The sequence below is a fragment of the Acartia tonsa genome, chromosome 14 (assembly GCF_053477335.1).
Source record: "Acartia tonsa isolate MP-2025a chromosome 14, ASM5347733v1, whole genome shotgun sequence".
In the NCBI taxonomy this organism is placed as follows: domain Eukaryota; kingdom Metazoa; phylum Arthropoda; class Copepoda; order Calanoida; family Acartiidae; genus Acartia; species Acartia tonsa.
The window spans coordinates 32,511,082-32,533,367 of NC_137273.1; the positions used below are offsets into that span (position 1 = coordinate 32,511,082).

Below are 22,286 nucleotides of genomic sequence, written 5' to 3' on the forward strand. Positions count from 1 at the left end.
CCCCGCCGATGTGCACATAAAAATGACATTTGGATGATGGTATTAAAATGATGACATTTGTTTACAATCTAACTCTAATTACTTAACAAAACGACATTATCATAGTATTATTATTATGCCGTTTGTGAAAGTTTAAAGGTAAAAGATCAGTTATTATGAGCGCAACTGCTCTATTATAATTATAACACCAAACTTACATACCTTCTACTTTAATATGACTCTGAACAATAAATTTATGTACATATATATACCTTACAGTGAGAAATAAGATTACCCATTCTTTAGAGTAAAATTAATTGTTGAAAAATTACATTCATTTTGTTTGGTTTAGGAAGGCTAGATACACTATAACTGGGGTATGTACAGTGTCTCTCTGTATAATACATTACTGTTCTTTTTCCTTAAATTATTGTTAACTAGCTAATTAAGCAAAAAATTGTACTTATTTTGTAAGCTGCATATAACTATTTTTATTCTTACTTAATAAACTGATGGGTTATCTAAGCATTTAAAGATTACATAAAGCCATTGCTATGATTATTTTAACCTATTTAACCACATCATTTTTTTCAACGGATATTAATACTGAAATTATACAGTAATTTTAAAGTATAAAATAACTAAAGAAATTACAATAAAGAGGTTATAACTTGGTGCATAGGTCTAAATAGACTTAATTACGTTTATGGGGTTGAAGAGAAAATCCACCAAATATTTTGAAAAAAAATCTACCAAAAATTTAAAATTCTTTTAAAATTTTTTTATTTTTGGTTTAAAAATTGCACAATGTACTTTCACCTCACAGACTATATGTCCTTTAAGATCTCTAAAACCACTTGTTCGATTGGTTCGCTAGATTTTAGGTTAAATAATTCATCAAATGACCCTAGAGGCCAGGGGCACATAAATCGTTATTTTAATTATACACTTTGACTGTTTTTTAGGAACACTTACTTATAGGAGTGTGCTAAAAAAAAGGTTATCTAATTTTGTTGCACTTAAAAGACCATCCTAAAAAAAGGGCCACCCCTTTATATTTTTTATTTTTGTCCATCTTATTTTAACTATTTAGGCTTTCAAGTAATTAAACATCTAATCTTATTGATTTTCAATTATTTTCAGTGTGGCTTTAAAACCGATTAATAACCGCTGCATTAGAATCGGTTCTGAGCCGAACTAAAAAATCATGTATAATATTCTAATATAGAAAATTTTGAAGAATATAAAAATGAAAATCTTAGAATTAATAACAGTTTTGTTTACCTAATATTTCGACATCAAGGGACTAACCAAACTGGAATTAATCCTATTATTTTTCATTTTACTATCCGAAGAAAACTGTCTATAATAATATAGATAAATAACCTGGCTCCAAGGACGTTCATTGGGGGGGGGGGAGGTAAGGGGTTGATACCCCCCCCCCCCAATGAATTTGGGGGTGTCTACGGCACTTTGAAGTTTGAATTTTTACACCCCCCCCAAAAAAAAGCTTTGACGTCCTTGCCTATATGATATAAAGATTACCCACCCCCCGCCCCCAAATGAAAAAGCTTGGACGCCATTGATTAATGGTAAGCCCTCTAACTGGTCCATATCAAATAACTAAAATATTAACTTGATTACATATCTTTGATACGATGATAAAACCACTTAATGTGTGACATTTATATGAATTTAAAAGGCAATTATGTCTTGCATTCTATACTCTATATCTATCAATCTATCTATCTATCTAAAACCACATAGATTGTAGCACATCAACTCGTTGAGGCATTGGTTCGAATCTCATAGACCTAGTATTTAAGGACAAAAACCGTTTAAGTGTTGGTACTTTGTACTTATACAAAATATAAATATGTATTTTTTAATGTTTTGATTATTAATTATTAGTATCATTCTTAAAATAACCTAAAATCGTAGTTATAGGATCCTAGCAGAAATAATATAATGTCTATAATAGGTCAGTCATGACCACATCAATTAAATGCCATATTGTCAACATTAGATCAACACAAACGCTTCTAGGGTTTAAAGGTATGAAATTAAGACAAAAGACAATAAATCAACCTTCCTCCAAATGAAAAAAACTAGAAATCTACCTAATAATAATCATGGGTATCTATTCTAACAATCAATTTTACAAAAAATCACGAAACCTTTTAAAGTATGGTGGGGGTATATTTTTTTTTTTTTCCATGTAACTGAAGAGGGGCGGGAAAGAATGGGAGGGGGTTGTGGGGAAATTTTCCTTTAGAATTGTTTGTCAGAATATCATTCCCTTTTCCTGAATAATAATAATAATGAAAATAATAGGAAGCAAAGTTAGGGGAATGTTATATGAACAAGGTTTCGCCAGGGGATGTAGAGGGGTGAATCTACCCACCTTATTTTACCCTTCTGATTTAAATTTTGTTTCTCTCTCTTTTTTTTCCCAAATATATTTTAAGCTACCAAAAGAAGAAGCTAATTGATATAATGTTTAAGGAGTGGAATATTAATTTATCGTCCATTGTCCTCACCCTCCTTGCCAATCCCGCAATAAAATTGTCTCAAAAAGTCAAAAGGATCACAAAGTGAATTTGTCGTTTTAAAAGGTGTGCAAATAATTCCACATATGTTTTATATTATCAAAACAGCAAAGCTGAATATTATTACAAAAGCACAAAGTATCCTTCCCCCCGTCACTATAAAAACTAAATAACCTCTTAATAATATGTCTATTTTGCATGGTTTTCAAGGGATAAGATTATCTTTCCTTAGATTAAATTTATTTGTTAAAACTTTTAATTCAGAACCGACCAATTAAATTTTTTAACAGTTCAAAAGTTTTAGAGTCCAATAACACATCCATCTCTAATATTATGTTTTTATGGTGAATTTGAAGAACACCGAATATGATAATGAGCGGAAACCAATGAACACCACTTAAAGCAACATACAAAATTACTTTAAACAAAACGTTATTTTAGTCCACGTTATAAATCATTTAGAAAATTAAACCTATCCTTTTTAATTCTATAGTATGCTATATAATATTGGAAATAAATTGTCTTTTATGAAAGTTGATTTGTAAGTTTATTATACTTTCCAGTGTGGCATTGAAACCGATTAAGATCCCCTGGATTAGAACCAAAATGCTATTCATCGCATCGTATTATAGACTACTTTCTGTGGGTATCAAAATGAAAAATTCTAAGTTTAAACTAGTTTTGTTAGTCACGAGGGGCTAAAGGCCCGGGCAAACAAAACTGGTATTAATTTTATGATTTTTAATTTGATAATCGTGGAAAATTGTCTGTAATATGATACTGAAATAACATTTCTTGGATCTTAATTTACAATTTATATTTTTTTTCAGGGATGGTACAAACTTGCGTTGCAGCCCCTCAAGAAGTTTGTCCCCAATATTGACCCCTGCGGAACACTCAAATGATGAAACTAACACTAACAGGTATGACTTGTTTTTAGAAGCGAATCTTTATTACCCGGATACCCTGGCCCTCTTGGCTCTATTATGAGGGTGTATTAGAGGGGATGTAGATCATTGTCAAGAGGAGAGCAGCAGAGGATGGACATCAAGGGGTTAGGTAAACTAAGTATCACCCTTTTTAAGTTTGCCAGGTAGATGGAAACACCCCCTAAACCCCCTTTTTCACGCCACAGCTTTTTTTAGTAAAGTAGCTACTTTATGACAAGTGTAAGTAAATATGACTTTTAAAAAATATTTGATGCAACAATCCTGATTTTTTCTCTTATGGATTGTACTTTTTAAAGAATGAGTGAAACTTTATACTAAAGTAGCACATTTGTATATTCTTGCAAATCGGCAAATATATCAAAGAGATATTATATAAAGTAGTAAGTTTTTTTTTGTCAGAAGCTTAAGTTCTCAATAACCACTAAGCTGGTTGTGTTCTCTAATTTGTGTAATCTTAACTTAGGTCCTTGGATGGTTTAGGCTATTTAATTTTCAGATTAAGTCATTGAATGGTTTTAAGCAATTTTTTTTGCCCCTTTCTGCTCCTGTGACTACAGAACCAACATATGCTAGGGGCTCATACGCTAGTTTAAAAGATTAAAATGAGTGGACAACAAAAAATATACTTTTGCTATTTTGACTTTTTGCTGTTTTAAAAGCAGAAAATTTAGTAAATTGATTTATATCCAAGGAGCAGAAGTTTAACATTTATAGTCGACACAAAAGAGTAAAATTTCATTTATTTTATACCTCACGCTAGAACAGGGAGTGATAATCTGAAGAAAAAAATAAATAAGTTTGAGATAGTAGAATGTAAGACAGATACTTTAATGATTTTAAACAAAATCACCCCCTTTTGTTAATTCAAATATTGGTTGAAAAGTTTTGATACTGATATCGCTTGAATCAATCAATCAAGATTTTAAGGAAAAAATGAAGGAATTTCTTTTAAAACTTTGGATAACACTTTAATTTATAGCCCAATGTGCTATCCTTCAAAGTCAAGGGGGTAGATTCATATACAGTCAATTGTCCCCTCTCATTGTTTTTGACTACGATATGAAAGGTCATTGGTTCGAGTGCAGCCCTCTAACTTCCCGTGTCATAATTAATGATCTTAAAAATGGTTACTAATTCTAAATTGTTTTTCGGGATCTCTTTTCATATTAAACCTTTATTTTATATCACTTTCTATATATAATAGGTATTTTTTACAATTGCGTCATCTACGCTAAAGCAATAAAGTGACATCATTTTGATATCAAAAAATAGAGTAAAACACGAGGACATTTTTAAGGTATAGAAAGTAGATGATTTAGTCAGAAAAGGAGGGGGGACTAGAAATTATACTGACCTCCAAAGTTTCTTAAAATTTTCTTTTTTAAAAATCGGCTTTAAAATTATCAAATTGTTTAATAGTAGTGGAAACATTAACTCAATTGTTTTTATACAAACTGTCGCATCAAATAACAAACTAAGTACAAATTACTTCAAGTTTATATATAACATCAATTATTAATATGAGATTGAATATGGGTAAATGAGATTAATATAAAATACAATAAAACAAAGTCTGATAACCAATCAGACTTGATCCACAACAAATGATCAGCAACAGTGGTCTCTGTGTCGAATCACAGCAGGACGAGGTCCACACTCTATGACAGAAAACACAAGACTCCAATTAGAAAGCAGGAGCAACTGCAGTACTGATGACGTAATAAAACGCCATCATTACCACAAAACCAATGAGAGATCCTTTATTTCTAATTTTGGGCACCAATATACTTACCAACTCAATGTCCCCTCCCTCCCAGAAAATATAGTGACAAAGTTCAGGGGTATTTTTGTAACCCTAGAGTTTTTTTGTGCGCCAACAATTCTTCATGTAACCACATTTCAAACATCTGCAATTCTTATATAAAAGTTTTAGGATGTTTTTGAGTCTTTCTATTTGTACCGTAGGATCTCGTTGTGTATAATACAAAGTTGAATGATGTATGTCTGTTCGTCTGGACGAAGCTTGGGATCCGCTAACCACTGGACCAGTTTGGCTGAACTTTTTAGAGGATATAGCTAATGGTACTTCTAAGGTTTAAGGCTATTTTTTTGTGTTTGAACTCTCCTCCTATGACTTTAAAAATTAGGATATTTAGTTAAAATGATTTTTTCGATTGTAGACTTTAAGTAGGAATTACGGTGCGGGGGTCCCCCCCCCCCCCCGGAGGTGAGGCTTTTATGGGCTTGTGTAGAATTAACAAAGATCAAATATTTTAGAAGGGTATTAAATAATAAGAGGGAGGCAAATGTGGACGCAAGTTTGTGCTATTGTAAAAATATGCGATTATGATGACTCAAAAATAAAATACCTGTGCGTAAGTGAATTAACACTAAACAGCCATTTTCTCCTAATAAAATCCTAATGAGACGTAGATCCATTTCACCCAAAAAATACAAACAGCAAATTTAAAGCTGAACCTAATTAATAATAAAACTGTAGATGCCTTTTTGATCCCCATAAAAACTCCTGATAAAGTGAAGATTGAATACCTTGGAAGCTGCTTATGTTAATCTTTAATAAAGATTTAATAAAAGTACCCAAAGACAACTTACAAAACCTTGGGTTCCAGTCAGATATGTTCCCTATAAGTAATTGCACAATAGCGTACATTTTAGTTGTAATTAATTCACATAACTCAATTAAACACCATAAGTGTCTCTTTAACAACATATTACATATCAAAACGACCAATAAAACATATTAAAAGTGTAGCATCTCAATAATCTAGTAATAAAAATGTAAGTATGTCCTTAAACAGAATCCTGTATTTAAGTAGTTTTTCATCAAATTTACATATATATGTATACATTTTTGTTTAGACTTAGGATTTATTTTATTTTAATTAATTTCTGACACTGTACAAGTGTTTTTGTTCGTTTGCCATAAAGTCTATTTTTTTAGCTTCGATTTTATGGATGTTATGATTATTGTTTATTAGTAAAGATTTCTAGAAGTAATCATGTCTGTCTGTCCCACATTTTTTTTCTGTTTTCTGTCTTTCTGTAATACCTCCTTTATTCGCATTAAAGTATTTCCTTTGATAAGAACTTTAAACTAATCTAATTATCTGACAGGGCACACTTATTCGTCAATTTAGATTGCCACGATGGCCCTTATTTATTTCGTTCATCCAGTAGATAGGGGGAGTTGAATTAGATAATCCAATTTTTAATTTTAGATTTAAAAAGAAAAAGTAAAAACAATTTTTGAGGTGGTAATTTTTTGCTACGGGCGATTTCTTTTGAAAGGGTGGTGGTACCCTCCCCCAAAATATTTTAAAACCTTCCCAGGGCCCATGAGAAGCTGCACTGTAAAGGAGAACCATATCAGTTCAGCGGTTAGCGAGAATCTTTGGTACAGACAGATAGACAAAAATCCTGTTATAAGTTGATTAATGTAAACTAATATAAAATTAATTTCAGTATAAAATCTACTGACACCCTGGAGAGAATTGGCGCCAAACTCGAGCAGAGTTACCAACACCAGGACAGTCGGGGATACCAACTTCAGAACAAGATGGAACAAACCTCGGACTTTGAGTCGGAATCCTCGGACTTTGGGTCCGGCAGCTCTGGTAAGATTTTATTCTTGTTTATTACATGAGTGCCAAAAGTTTTATAAAATCGTTTTCTGATTTGTTGGCTTAACAACTTTGGGGAATTTTGATTGATTGGTTGGTTCATAAAGTTAAGTGCCAAAAGGATTAAACTACTAATTGTAATCTATAGAATGGTAATGATCATTGTCTTATCCTTGTAAATCTCTGTGTTTATTGGTGTAAAGGACTATTACATTTTTTAGGGGTGTATTTAATTTTCTGTTCATTTTATCTATATTATGGATTATGTATGTTGCCATCCTTTTAATTTAAGTTTTCAGTAGAATTTTGATTTAAAAGTGTTAAACATTAAGTAAACCGTACAATTTATCAAGAAAAACTAAATTAAAGGGTAAAAGTTAGGAAAGCAATCCATTTACAACAAAATTCTATCATTTAAAGCTGTTATTAGCAATGAAGTTTTCTTTCTCTAATATTTCAAATCAAGGATAATTTTATCAAATTATACAAATGTAGCGCAACTTCTGTATTAGAAAGATTTCGCCATAGTCCATAACTTATATTGCAAAAAACTTACTAAATTAATTCCCAGTCGTGAAATCAAAGAGGTTTACGTTATTATCAACAATTTCAAGAGGTCATAGACGTTAAGGGGGGGGGGATAAAGGGGTGTTTACCCCACTCAAACTTAGAAACCCCTAATCTTACCCCCCTCAAACCTTTCAAACCATCATTTCACCCCCCTGAAAAAAAGCTTGGATGTCCTTGTCTCTGCAATTTTCTCTTTATAACTAACGAACTATAGAGTAACTACTCTACTCATAAGAAATGAAAGCAATGATTTTGATTTGGAATTGGAGCCAAGAAAATCAACTCTGTCAACTACAAATTAAAGGATGAGATTCACAAGAGAAAAAGTTGCAATTTACCTCTAAGCATCTAGAGAACAAAACGAACCCCCCAACTTGTAGATCTAAAGGATTGTGCCTTTTGTTTTTGCCTCTGCAGAAAACTTGTTATTCAAGAATACTATTTTAGCAAATGGATATAGAAAACGTGGATATTGTGATATATTTTCGCATACCCTGATAAAATGTTTCTCCTAGCTGACTAATATAACAATAACCCCAATCCCCCACTTGTGGGATTACCCAATTACCTCCCCTGACTATGGAGAAACGTATTGACCAATATCTGAGGGCTATATTAGCAACCTAAATTGACGACAAAATATCTCCTGCCACAATATCCATATATTCTATATACATTGTTTAGCCTAGGATAAGTTAGGTTAGGTTTGTTACAGAAAAGTCTAACAGGGCTAGTGTGAAACTTGTTGAGGTTATGGGATATAAAAGTGCTATTTTGATATAACACGAAAAATCTACGAAGAGGTAAAGGAAAAAAAGTTACAAAAAGAGTATATTTTATAATATATTACAATTTTCAATTTCTTTTGAAAGGGTATTATTGAGTTCGTTTATGAGATTTTATAGGATAAATACACATCTTAAGATTATAAACTTTTTTTTATTTTTACTTAAATCTTTCCTACTATTAGGTTTTATTATACTAAATTTTCTCTAATTTAAATTTCTTTTAGAAAGTTCTAAATACTTTTATTTATGTTAAAATTTAGACAAGGACAATTTTGTTTAGAAGTAGCGCAGCTACAAAAGTCTTATCCTTGGCTATGTCTGTTTGTACCGAAAGATCTCTCTAATTGCTGGATTAATAAAGCTTCCAATTACAGGAAAGTATATAAGAGGTTAATTTTTTGTAGGGGGGAGGGGAGATGGTATTTTTTTACCGGATATACAGACAAACCTTGGTTAAAGATAATCTTCGCTACTCAAAACAATCCATACAATTTCATGATTAACCTTTTCTTTAGTTTTAATTTCAATCCTATAAGACTTCATACATAAAAATAGTTTTCTTTTTTACATGAAAAACTGGTGCTTTCATTCAAACATATTTTTAACTCACACCCCCCCCCCCCCTCCAACCTATTTTTATTTTTAAAGCAACATATCCCTGTTGGGGCTCAGATCCTTCTTGGTGCTTCTAAAATTACTTTACTAAACCTAACCTAACCTACAGTGAGCATCTACAGAAGATTTTTTCTTATTAATAGTTCTTTGTACAATATTTCACTAAATGTTATGATTTTAAAATGTTATTCTTTTAGTGTTGAAAGATCAAAATAATATAATATTGTACTTTTTCATATTAAGGTTGGCTTGTTTTCGTCTCATTTGCATACCCTTTCATCCTTGTTAAGTACAAGAATGTCTTAACTTCAATTTCTTTTAAAATTGCATAAATACGCAGTGATAAAGTTGAAAGAAAAAGGGCTAATAATTGTACATGATTAGAACTTGATTATTTATAGTTATTTCTCGCATCGTATCATAAACGGCTTTCCGCGGATATAGAATGTACAATCATAAGATTAAGATTTTTAGCCCCGAGGTGCCGAAGGCACCGGCTAAGAAAACTGGTTTTAATCTTATGATTGTACATTTTTATATTCGTAGAAAGCTGGATATAATACGATGCTAGACATAGTTTTTTCGTATGGATGAGAAACGGTTCCTATCCACCGTATTCGAATGAATACGAGAAAAACTTTGAATCGTTATATTGGAATATGATTTTTAATTTTTATAACTTATTTTGACTTGTTTAATAAAAGTGTTCATTACTGACTATTTATTGATTTTATTATATTAGCTAAAAAGCCAACCAAAACCTGTAAACATTATAAAGGTCGTTCAATCAAAGGGTTGAGTGTCTGCAATTGCGGTGGTGTTAGTCACAAAAGGATGGTTCGACGTTGTTGTTAACTACCCCCAATGAAAAATCATGTATTGGTTACCAGCTCTTTTTAAAATCCATTTGCCAATCACTGACTTTCGCTTTTTGTTGTTCAATTAACTGCAACTTTTCCTAATTAAATTATAATTATATAATGAAATTATGTATGCAAAATAATTATAGAAAGAAAAAGATAATTAAAATGTACAATAGTTGTGAGGTAATGAATTTTGGAAAATTTAATTTTACTTTTGTTTCGTTTGTTTCTTGGGGATAAAGTGAGGGTTCTAGCACAGAATGTCGTTATTTAGGTTAATTTAAATTTCATTAAATAGGCTCAAAAACACTTTAGGACATTGTTAAAGCTTCATTAAAAACCAGCATTTCTAAGATATTTAGTTGAGACAAATAAAATATTATTTTTTTTATATTGTAGATTAGTTGCATCAAGGGTCAGGTAAGGAAAATAGCCTAAGACCAACCCAAAGTAAAATATTTTCGGACCAGCAATTTCCGAGATCATTAGATTCAAATAAAAAACCCTAAAGCTGAATGTTAAAAGTTTAATTTCTAACTATAATGCAAAGATTCTTATTTTTAGGTGATCGGTTGAACACAACGGCATCCAACGACTCGGCCGTTTTCAACGAGCTGGAGCTGGACTGCGGCCAGAATGAGATTGTGTACGAGGAGATACCGGAGACGCCGCCGCGGCGGTGCAGAAGCCCATCAGGAAAATTTATTACAATTCGGTTGCTATATCGGGAGCGTGACAGCAATTTTTTAAAACTTGCGTCAAACATAATATATTTGTTCGTCGTTGAGTAGATGAAGGGCTCGAACCACAATCTTAGACATGGTGACGTTAAAATGTTGCTTTGGCCGTCGAATTACCGACAAACAATAATTGTGAAGAAGTTTTGCTTTCCAAAAAATGTTTCTAATTTATACTGGTCGTTTACATGAGATTTTACTAAAGAAAGACTCTTCTAAGTAATTTTTTGGCATGTCCATACGTCTGGACAGATACAATCGAAAATATTCTTCATAACCTTTTCAAACTTTTGCATGATGATTTCTGTAATTAACATTTATGTTTATTTTAAAAAGCGTAGCAAAGTGCAAAATGTCTGTTGGTCCATTTAAATCATGATGATTTTGTTTCTTTTATAGCTTGATTTTTGAATGTTGATTCTGAGGATGATAAGACATAATGTTAAAAGAATAGGCACATTAAAAACCAAGGATTCTAAAAACATGTCTTAAAAGAATATATATCCATATTAAGCATTCTGTTTTAAATTCATTTTAGAATATTACTCTATATTTGATAATGTTCGCCATATGATCTATCGATCTTATTTTTTATGGATGTTGTCATCCTCGTTTTGTTTCAGGAATAAGGTATATCCAACAAGCGAAATAAATCTAAAATAATATTTGGGGGGTAAATGGAGAGGTCGTCAATTTTACGATGTGTTGCCCCCCAACGACAGCTGAAAAACACGGATAGGTTTAGTGATTTCTTTCCGAATTAATTTCATTGTTGGTATAAGCTGGTTTTGTTTACAAAAAGAATCTTAACTCATTGTTAATTTATTGTATAATGTCTTTTTAAAAGCGAAGCTTTTCTATAATTAGGGTCGGTCCGTCCGTCCGTCCGTCCGTCCGTACGTCCGTCCGTCCGTCCGAGATAGTTAGCTTTTATTAGTTAATTTAGGCATGTTAGAATTGTCCTATCGATTTCAAACTTTGCATGGTGATTTCTGCAGTAGTTAGGTACGAGTTAGAAAGCGTAGCAACTCTATAATCGTTACCAGAATGTCCGTACGTCCATTTTAAACATTTTGATTTTTTTACTTTTTTAATAACAATTTTTTATGTGATAAAATCATCCGATTGATCTGATTTTTTGATTACTGATTCCTATTGCAATAAGGTACAATATTATGAGCGAAGCATCTCTATAATCAAGTATTAAAAATGTCAGTAAATCTTTAAACAGAATTCTGTATTTAAGAAGTTTTGCAACAAATTTACGTATAATTTTGTCAAACCTTATAATTTCATATTTTGTATATTCAGTTCAAAAGTTAATGTTCGTCTGTCATATCGTTTCAGAGCTTCGCTTTTATGGATGTTGTCATCCTTGTTATATCTTTAAGCGAGATCTTTTGTTTGTTGTTTAAACCTGACTCATGGCATTGAACAGCAAAATTGTAAAAATTAACAAAGTCCAAAATTATTCTATGGAATAACTAAAGTCAACACAATGTAAAAAGTAATATACAAAAATCGATATATTGCAACAGATTATCATGTGTTCTGATAAAGTGATTCTTGCAGCTTGCTAAAATGATAATACCCCCATCCCCTCCCCATTCTACTGGATGGGCAAACTGCTTAATAAATAGCAAGCTGTATTATCGCCAAATTTTAACCTGCCAATATATATCCACGTATATACTATATCCATTTATACAAAAGTTCTTTTATAATTTTGTTACATTTAACCCACACCTCTTTAAATTCAAATCGTTTTTGTTTTATAAAATAACAAAATAATAAAAAAGTTCTAGCTGCGAAAATTAAACATTAAGGTTATTTAAATTATTTCTAACAACAAATCATAATTCAAATTTAATTATAAACTGCAAAAAATGGTTTTATTAGGACAGGGAAAATAATTCGGAAAAAAAGTAAAATACTTTTATTAGAGCAGATACTCTAAATTAAATTGTGTCTGTTGTCTCACTAGTATCTTCCTTGTTTATTGGCAACACTAGCGGTTTCGTCCCTAGCCTTTGGGGGCTTCGCCTAGAATTTGTTAAAAAAGGCACTGCTACAGCTATCTGCTCTTTAAAAAAAGGGGTGGGGGATTTTTTTATTTTTGAGGGTTGGGGGTGTTCCACCCCCAAAGAAATTAGCCGAAAACCAACACAGAACCAGTAGGTATATTCCCTGAAGAGTAGAATCCAATCGGTTCAGTGGTTACCGAGATCCTAAGGGACGGACGGAAATACAGATGGACAGACAGACGAAAGGACAGACGGACAAACATCAAGCTACTTTGTATTATAGATACCATTCGTGGTTTCCCTCAAATTTCACCTTGACTAAAAAGGAACTTCAAGTATTTAAAATGGTATTTGGGTTGGGTTGAGAAAAAGTTAGAACAGCCCCGCAGGGTTAGAGCCCATAATTTATACTTTTTCTCAATTTATTTTGAAGGGTGGGGGGAATACAGAATGTTTTTTTTTCCTGTAAATTTAATCTTTGAGAACTCTAGTCTTCCATACATTACTATTTTTCTTAGAAATATAATCCGTTTTTCTGATTTAATAAAATTGCCAAAAGATAAATCAAATGAAACGCTTTCGTGAAAAAAAACTAATTTCTTTATGATCCCAAATAAAGAGGAGGGGTGAACTAATGCACAATGGTTCAGTACTGTTCAAAATTTTTCAAATGTTAGCTGGGTTTAGCAGCTGTAGCCGCAACTAAATTTGTATCCTGTTGTAGCTGCAGAGACAGCCACACGGCTTTAATTTTATCAACTACAGCCAAACAGCTGAGTATGCAGCTGCTAAGCACTGGTTTAAGCAAATATTTTATTATTATTATTCGTTATTTTTAGGTATGATTTTACAATGTCCTAATATCAAAATCTGCTTTATTTTATGCTTTTGATATTTGATTGTGCAAAATTTTAGTTTTAATTGGTTGTGATATACAGATGCAAACATGAAATCACGAATCTCTTTTCAATTCAATTTACTTCAGTGCAACAGCGCTTTTCCATTTGATTGCATTTCAAAATTTTCAATCCTTTGCATTCATCTAGCTATCTCTGTCATTCTCACTTGCAATCTTTCTTTCTTTTTAAAAGCAAAGATTTTCTATAGTTAGGTTATGTCTGTGTGTCCCTTCATCTATAACAAAAACCACTTATCCTTAACTTCACAATGTTAGAATTGTCCTATTGATTTTAAACTTTGTGTGATAAATCATTTATTGGTTAGGAACAATTTAAAACTGTACCAACTCTGTTTGATCATTGCAAAACATGCAGATTTTCTACTTTTTAACAACAATGTTTATATGGTATAATAAGCCTATTCATTTGATTATTCAGAAGATAATTTCTAGGACAACAAGGAATATGGTTTTAAATGAAGTAGCTCTATATAAAACAATTTTGCAACAAATTCATACACAATTATTTAGACTATAAATATTCTTATTAAGTTATGAAAAACTGGAAGTGTTGATATTGTTCTCTCCAACTGTCTGTTAGTATGGTTTTTCTTTTGTTGATGTTGTCACACTTGTTGGATCTCCTCTTCACTTTATTTATACAAAATAAAGTTGACAAAATTAATGCAAAGAATTTATTATGAACATGAAATGATGAATAGATGAAATAAATATTATAACTGTGAAAGGTGAAGATTCTAATAAGCATTTAAATAATTTAAATTTTAAAAAAATATACGATATAAATAGAAAGCACAATATTACAATTGTTTTCAACATTAGTTGCAAAAATGTGAATTTTCCATCAAATTACAAATCTAAATTGAGCTTGAGTTGGGAAAAAATGCACAAAACATGATCTACAAAATTAGAGGCTTCAGATAAAAGACTGTCAAATTGAGAAAATTAAGAACAAATGTTTTGCTTTTTATTTTGCTAATTTTTGGCAATGCATTTGGAGGGATCATTAATATTTGTTTTTAAAGACACTTTATTGCATTCAAAAGAAGATTTTACTAAATAATTCAGAAACTATTCATTTTAAATAATGTATAATTGTTTCTTTTAATTTTTTTTCAATAGTTTTTAATGAAAGTATGCATAAGTTATATTCATTTGCAAAATTACTACCTATTCAAAAATGATTTATATTCATAAAAATAATGGTTCAAGACTTAAAAGCCATTTATGTTGTTGTGTTATATGCTGATTAAAATCAAGTATAAAAATCAATGATTATATTCAGTTTTAATAATATAAAATACTTATTTTATAAAGTAGAACTTGCTAAAATATTATATTCATCTGAATGCCTAATATCTTTAAAGGTTTTGTGTTTTTTTTTTATTTTGCAGTAATATGCAGAATATCTGTAAAGACATACATTTTGACATTAGATGTTTTTTTGGTGTTGCATCCCATATATATTAGAAAAATATTAACAATGGCCGCTATTTGTTAAATGTGAGCAAAATTTTAGAAACTTATATATATACTTTTTAAATTTTTAAGGTAAACATGTTGTTTTAGCTCATAGTCTATAGGGGAGGGCAACGGAGTTGAAGAAAATAGCCTAAAACTACCTCAGGACATTTTAAAGCATAACTGAAAAGTACAATTAATTTGCACATGCAGTTTTCAAGATATTTAGTATCAGACCAAAAAAAATAATAAACTTAATATTATACAAATTTTCACTGAAATTGCTTCATTTAATTATAATCAATTTTGACAAACCCAACTTAAACTAAGTCTTACAGAAATATTATGTTCATTCTTTTAAACCATAGTGTTGTAGTGTATAAAGAAATATTATGCACAATTTCAGAACATAGTGTTGTTTAACTATTTATGAAACATCACTTAAAGATTTTAAACACATTTATGCACTCATATTGGCCATAGTGCAAAATTATGCAAAGCATATGGCCCATAGTGTGGCCATGTAAACATGAAAGGTGAACACAAAATTGGTGGAAAAAACGGAAATGCACAGAAAATGCAGCATAATTGAGTACACTGCGGCTACAACAATGTTTATTCACAGATGCTCAAAATTTTGAGGAGCAAAGCTACTATGAAAAGCTTAACATATGTAAGTTATTCATTAAAGCAGTTTTTTTTGTTGCTCTAAAACACAAAAGATGCCTCCTTTTTAAATATTTCTTTTTAACCCTTACAGATCGGGGGGGGGGGGGGGCTCAAAGAGCCCCCCCCCTCTAGTTTTTTCAATCTCATTTTTTTTTGTAGGTAAGATGGAGAGCTGTAACTTCATGACTTTTTAAGTTTAGTAATTATACGTCGGCAAGAGTTGATTTTATTAGGATATCTGGTCTGTGTCGGTCGTGGTGTCCGGTCAAAGTCGGTTGGGTAGCAAAAAAAATCAGAAAAAATTCTAAATAAATCTTAATTTCTACATTATGACTTTTGTGTATAAGGTAGAAACCTAAAATTTTGTTGGTGAATACTTAGATATCAATGACCCTCTGAGAAAAGTGGTGTGATGACCGTTTGATCGCTCCCTGACCGACTTTATGACCGATTTTTGTCCGGCTTTTACTACAGACATATATCATGAATATCGTGGCTTCTATTACAGCTAGAGACCTATAACTTTTTTTGGTAAATCCTTGAGCAATAATAAACAGATAAAAATATTAATTTGCGCCGCCAATCGCCGTTTTACCGCCGTAACCGCCGAAAATGGCGGTTTCCGTTATTTGCCGTTTTTCGGCGATGATCAGAAAAAGTAATTTTTTTGTTATGAAAAATAAACGTTCGTCCTAAAATTTGGTCATCCTAGCTGCAAAATTGGCCGCTATACAGCTGTTTTAAAATTTAGCGGCTGGCCGCTAAAAAGCGGCTAAGGAGCGGTCTGACTGCTATGACTAGAAAAAGTAATGTTCTCTAAAAATACACATGAACCACCAGAAAAAATTTTTACGTCTTTATCTGTACCAGGAGCCGAGATAGAGGGGGGGTCTCTTTGAGCCCCCCCCCCCCCCCCGATCTATTAAGGTGGGAATTGGGGCCCGATCTGTAAGGGTTAATTAGAGGGGGTTTCTATTAAACCTATCCCTTGACTTAACTAGGTAAATATGACTTAATCTAGACTAGCCTAATGTAATAATTAATACCAGAAAAAATCTTCCCGACCCCTCACCCGCCAACCGTATTTTCAATTTATTTGAACTTAGAAACTTTACGATAAGGCACCTTTCTAGGGAAATTTAAGACTAAAAAAAATTGAGCAGCTATCTAACTTTGATATACACACAAGCTGTCAATTTTGAACATAATAGTAATAAAATAATATCTTGTCGGTTATGTGTCAGCCATATCCACCTTTTTTTTTGTTAAATCATATGAACAGCATATACTGCAAGGTCTCTCTATATAATATAGTGTGCAACTTTTTATCAATAAGAAGCTCAAAGTTTATGCGGGCAACGGGAAAATATTCTTGAAAACAAGACCTATCATGTGCATAAGAACAACATGATAACAAGAGTTTACATTTACAAGTAACTGTAAGTGATAAAAAAAGACTAAGACATACTTTGTTTGTCAAAATACTGAAAGATTCAATTTGCACTTGTTTGCACATATTGATGTCATTTATTTTACATAGCAGCTGTAGATGTAAGTATCAAAAAGAAAACTAGCGGATTTTTTACTTATAAAAATAAATTAGATTTATACATATTTATACATATAATAGTTTTTGCTAAATATTATAAAAGTTTAAACGAATAATCAATATAGACGAAGCCTAATCTGTACTACTTTTGATTCCTGTGACGTAATAAAAAATGAGGGATTCTTCATCTCTTTTCTAGGGGTTTTCTTTCCCACTTTTCTTCTCATCTCCCTCATTTATATGACGTCACTGGAATCAAAAGTGGTACAGATTGAGATTAGTCATCAATATACCACTAATAATCAGAGAATTACTCCCCTTTAAAATAATTGCAGAAAGATTGGACTGTAGATTAATTCCCATTGTCCGTTCAATTCTGATGATTTGAGAATACTTTTTTCTGATTAAAACACCCAATCGACTTTTTGCTAATTTAACCGTAGTTACAAAACCACCTACTACCAAAAAAAAAAGGTTTTTGGATAAATATTCTTAAAAATCAAATTGCAGAAAAAAATTACTTTACATATATAGAGTATAATGATGTTAAAAGATCTGTTTTTGATAAAGTGGGTCTAAAATTAAGTATTACTTCTAGTAAACTATATCTACAATATTCAATATTGCTTTTATGTGGTTCAAAGAACCTAGTAAAAGTATCCGACTCTGATTACGACGTGAAAAAAAAAATATCCAATGAGAGGCCATTATACACTGTAATTGACCAATGGTAAACTTAAAAAGTGGACTCTCATTGGCTAAGTTTTTTTTCACGTCATAGAGTCAGACATTTTTACTAGGTTCTGGTTCAAAGGCCATTTAGCCATAGCTGTTGCTTCTTTCATGGGAATAAATATATTTTTTAATAGGATTAATTTTTTTAAAATAACTGTTTTAAACTCCAAACCTAGAAAAAAAGCAACACTGGAATTTTTTTTTTTTTTAAATGTGTATCACTGTCCCCTGGAAACAAAATGGCTGATGAGTTTAAAATTGCATGTCCTTAATTGTCGAGGCATTATTTTTGAATGCAGACAAATAGGGGTAACTCCCTAAAAAATTGCAGGGATAAGACAATGGGTGTTTATTGAATACTAAATTAAAGTGAGATAATAGTTATTTCTTAAATCGTATTATAAACTTTTTTCCGCGGATATAGAATGTACAATTATAAGATTAAAACTAGTTTTTAGCCCCAAGTTGCCGAAGGCACGGGCTAAAAAAACTGGTTTTAATCTTATGATTGTACATTTCTATATTCGTAGAAAACTGGATGTAATACGATGCTAGACATAGTTTTTTCGTATGGATGAGAATTGGTTCCTATCCACCCGAGAAAAAACATTATTTCAATTCATGATGTAAAAGATCTAAAGGTTGCCTTTTCTCCCAGGGTCGGGGATTACCCATAACCTAGTGATATCATTTTGTACTAGCCCTATAAGCTAATTCAACCTTTATTAACCTAAACTAATCCAAAATAAGCATAACAATAATTGCTTTTTCCTTTAAAAAAACATTTGTGGTCCAGATGCAATATGAGATAACTACAAACAAACGTTGGTAAATGTATGACCTTTTCTCAAGTAACACCCAGGATTTTATTATAAGAAATTAATCATAGTGTTCTTACAGACACGTCCTAAATTTTAAAAAAGCTTTCGCAGATTTTTAAATTATAACTTTACTAAAATAATAAATGTGTAGCCGTTGCCGTAGCCATAGCCGTGGCCGTTGTCGTGGCCGTAGTCGTAGCCATCGCCACTGCCAGTGCTGCCAATAAAACATGGATTTTTAAATGTTTGAAGTTTTTACGTATTGTTATTATTATTTTTAAAATATTTTTACTAAAATTCAAAAAGTGGTTATGGTTTAAAGATCTCATATAGCCGTGGCTTGGTATTAGGTTAGTGGCTGTACCTTAGACTACGGCTACGGCAACGACTAGGGCAACGGCTACGGCAGCGGCTACGGTAACGGCTACACATTTAAAGACCCAGCTCAGTTTGAGTGGTACTAACGCATACATACAAAGCCATCGTATTGTTACAAAAGTGTCTATTCCCGGGTTTTAATCTTAAGCTTCCCTGGAAAGAAAGCAAATTATAGCTATTCTATAAAAGAGGGCATTGGTGGTTGTCTCAAAATCCACTAGACTCCCCCCCCCCCCATAACACAGTATTTTACAGGTATCTAAACATAAGTTCCCAGAAAATCTAGTTTTTTTTAACCATATAGAGTACCACGTCGGTAATATGTCAGTTTATCTCTGCAATTCAGTAGATATCAATTATTTAAATGTGGCTGGTTTGTAAGACAACTATAAATCAATCATTACTGCTTTGAGTTGTTAACACCTATTTATTCAAAAATAAATTACTTGAAAATATTTTAATACATTGTATTTAGATTATCATTAGTATCTTCTTTGTGTCAGCTATGTGTATTAAGAATAGTGTAAATATTGTTGGCTATGAGTCTCAATACATTTTCTCATTTTATAATTTTTAATTGAAGTGTTTGTTTATATTTGTGGCGTAAATGTTTGAAGTTCGTGATAAAATTGTAAATAAGCATATTTATGTTGTTGATAAGTTTTAATCTTATAATTACCTTTTAACTTAAATTTTTAGATGAAATATATTAAACAAACAATCAATAATAAACGTCCATGTACTCTTGACCATCTATTATCGGTTGCGATATTTCTAGTGCATCGATATCATCAAAGATTTGTTTGTATCTACAGGGTGCACCACATAAATCCGGATTTTTTCTTATTTTTAAACAAATAAACATAAAATCGTCAATTTTAAAGATTTTTTTGAATTTTAAAAACTGGGAAGCAACCTAGGTAGATGACTATTAGAATATTTAATAAAATCACCGCCAGCCTCAATCACCGCCTTTACCCGCCCCCTAAACCGCACGCCGACCCTGGCCACCATGTCCCTGTCCAAGCAGGCGAAGTTCTCCATGATAGGAGTAATGAGAGAGGTCTTTTTGGTATGGGCGCGTCTATTGGTTCATGCTTTAATGGCGCTCCAGGCCCAAAAGTCCATTTGATTAAGATCCGGGCTGCTGGGAGGCCACATCTCCTTAAGGAGTGAGTAACAGCAGGATCCAAATTAACCCATCTTTAAAGCTACTCTTTGAAACGGCTGCTCTCATTTGGGCCACAGTTGAGCTAAAACAATGTTTTATACCTTTTTAAAAATGGCACGAAGATTAAGATAGAGTTATCAGCGCAATACATAGTCTAAAGCGAGTTTCAAGGTTCCATATGGGCCCCTGAAGTCAAGAACCGAGAAATTTTCAAGATTTTTGACGTTTTTGACATCTGAAAATCTACCACGATCCACTTTATCGGATAACTACAGCCAAGTCAGCTGAGATAGAGAGCTCTAGTCTTTTCTAGTGTTTTCACTAGGTTTCTGATAGTATCTCCAGCAAGTTTCATTAGTCCATCTCACCTACAAATAGGCTGAGGTCAGATTTAGTAGGCCCAAGTCATAAATCCACCGTTATTTATCTGCGCTATTCGAATCTGCCTTGTTGAACATATGCGCGGCAAGCTCGGCGTACACGTCCTCCATCGTTCAAAGATTTTCATGGGCAAAAAGGTCATTACCTAAGCTTTTTATAGTGGGGTTAAACGTCCTGATTGGTAAAGTAGTTTTGGCGCTATGGCCGTTTAAAAAAAGTCCGGATTTATGTGACGCACCCTGTACATAAAGTGAATTGGCTATAATATGGTTTACTGCTTAGTTGATTGAACTTGTAGTTATTGACACAATAATTCATATATTTACAAACGGAATTTAATAAATGTTTTAAAAATCTACGAATAAGATTGTAATAAATCCTCAAAAAAATTGTAGACTCTGATAGTGAACCCAACAATGACCACAAAGGCGTGGGGCGGAGCCGCCGTCAACGTTTGTCCCAAACCTCACGTCACATGTCATCATCAAACCCTGATTTTGGTGTTAATGTGGGGGAGGAGGAGTTATCGGCTCCGCCCCTACCCCCGAGACACCCAGGGGCACAGCAACCCTCCCTACCACCAAGGTGAGTCTTTTTTACACTGGCAAAAATATAGAAAGGACGACTATGTTCAGAGCTGTTTGAATTGATAAGCTAAACATAAGTAATAGAGAAAGGTGAAGATAGTGAGAGAGAGATAAAGAGAAATAGAGAGAGAGAAAAAGAAACACATAGATAGAGAAGAGAGAGAGAAATAAGAAGAAGGAAAAAGAGAGAGATAAAGAGAAATAGAGCTAGAGAGAACGAGAGAGATAGAAAGAGAGAAAAAAAAGAGAGGGAGAAAGAGAGAAAAAAAAGAGAGGGAGAAAGAGAGAGACAAGGATAAATAGAGAGAGAGAGAGAGAGAGAGAGAGAGAGAGAGAGAGAGAGAGAGAGAGAGAGAGAGAGAGAGAGAGAGAGGAGATAGACCGAATAAAGATAACGTTGATATATTATTATATTTTTTATGATCTAATTTATCAAATCTAAATCTTTACTTTTCAGACCTATGAATGGAACATCTACAATGTCTGATATAAATCAAAACTTCGAGAAAATTCACACATTAGGTAAGTAAAAATATAGTAATTTCTTATAGATTTTAAAACATTCATTGCTGCGTTACGTGTTATTCTTTATTAAAGGTTTTAGTTTTTTAGGTTTAGTAAATAAATCCTAAAATAACCTGATTATGATAGCATAATTATTCTTTTTTTGCTATAATTAGTGATTAATAAATCAGATTTAATAATCTATATTGGCTTATTATTAGTTCTCTATTCGAATACAAAATCACCACCCTCACTGATAAAAGGTTGGAGAAAAAAGGTTAAATTCTACATATGTTTGAGTAATTTGTTTTAATCATAAGGCTTTTAAAGATCTTCTAAACGGCAGCCTAAAAAAGTTGTGCGTTTGTCTTTGTAAGTATTTTAATTTAATATTT

At 32.1% G+C, this 22,286-nt stretch overlaps 2 protein-coding genes across 2 annotated transcripts in view; both read left to right on the forward strand.

Annotated features, from left to right (window-relative positions):
- LOC145306479 (uncharacterized) overlaps positions 1–10,911 on the forward strand; it is a 54,570-nt gene extending 43,659 nt beyond the window's left edge. The window contains exons 3-5 of the mRNA XM_080148596.1: positions 3,359–3,451; positions 6,962–7,113; positions 10,520–10,911. Of these exons, the coding sequence (XP_080004722.1) occupies positions 3,359–3,451; positions 6,962–7,113; positions 10,520–10,746 (472 nt within the window). The 3' untranslated portion in view covers positions 10,747–10,911. The remainder of the gene's footprint in view (positions 1–3,358; positions 3,452–6,961; positions 7,114–10,519) is intronic.
- A 4,714-nt stretch (positions 10,912–15,625) lies between these two features.
- The window catches only part of LOC145305420 (uncharacterized), a 60,228-nt gene continuing 53,567 nt past the window's right edge, over positions 15,626–22,286 (forward strand). The window contains exons 1-4 of the mRNA XM_080147037.1: positions 15,626–15,632; positions 19,022–19,084; positions 21,196–21,385; positions 21,845–21,909. Of these exons, the coding sequence (XP_080003163.1) occupies positions 15,626–15,632; positions 19,022–19,084; positions 21,196–21,385; positions 21,845–21,909 (325 nt within the window). The remainder of the gene's footprint in view (positions 15,633–19,021; positions 19,085–21,195; positions 21,386–21,844; positions 21,910–22,286) is intronic.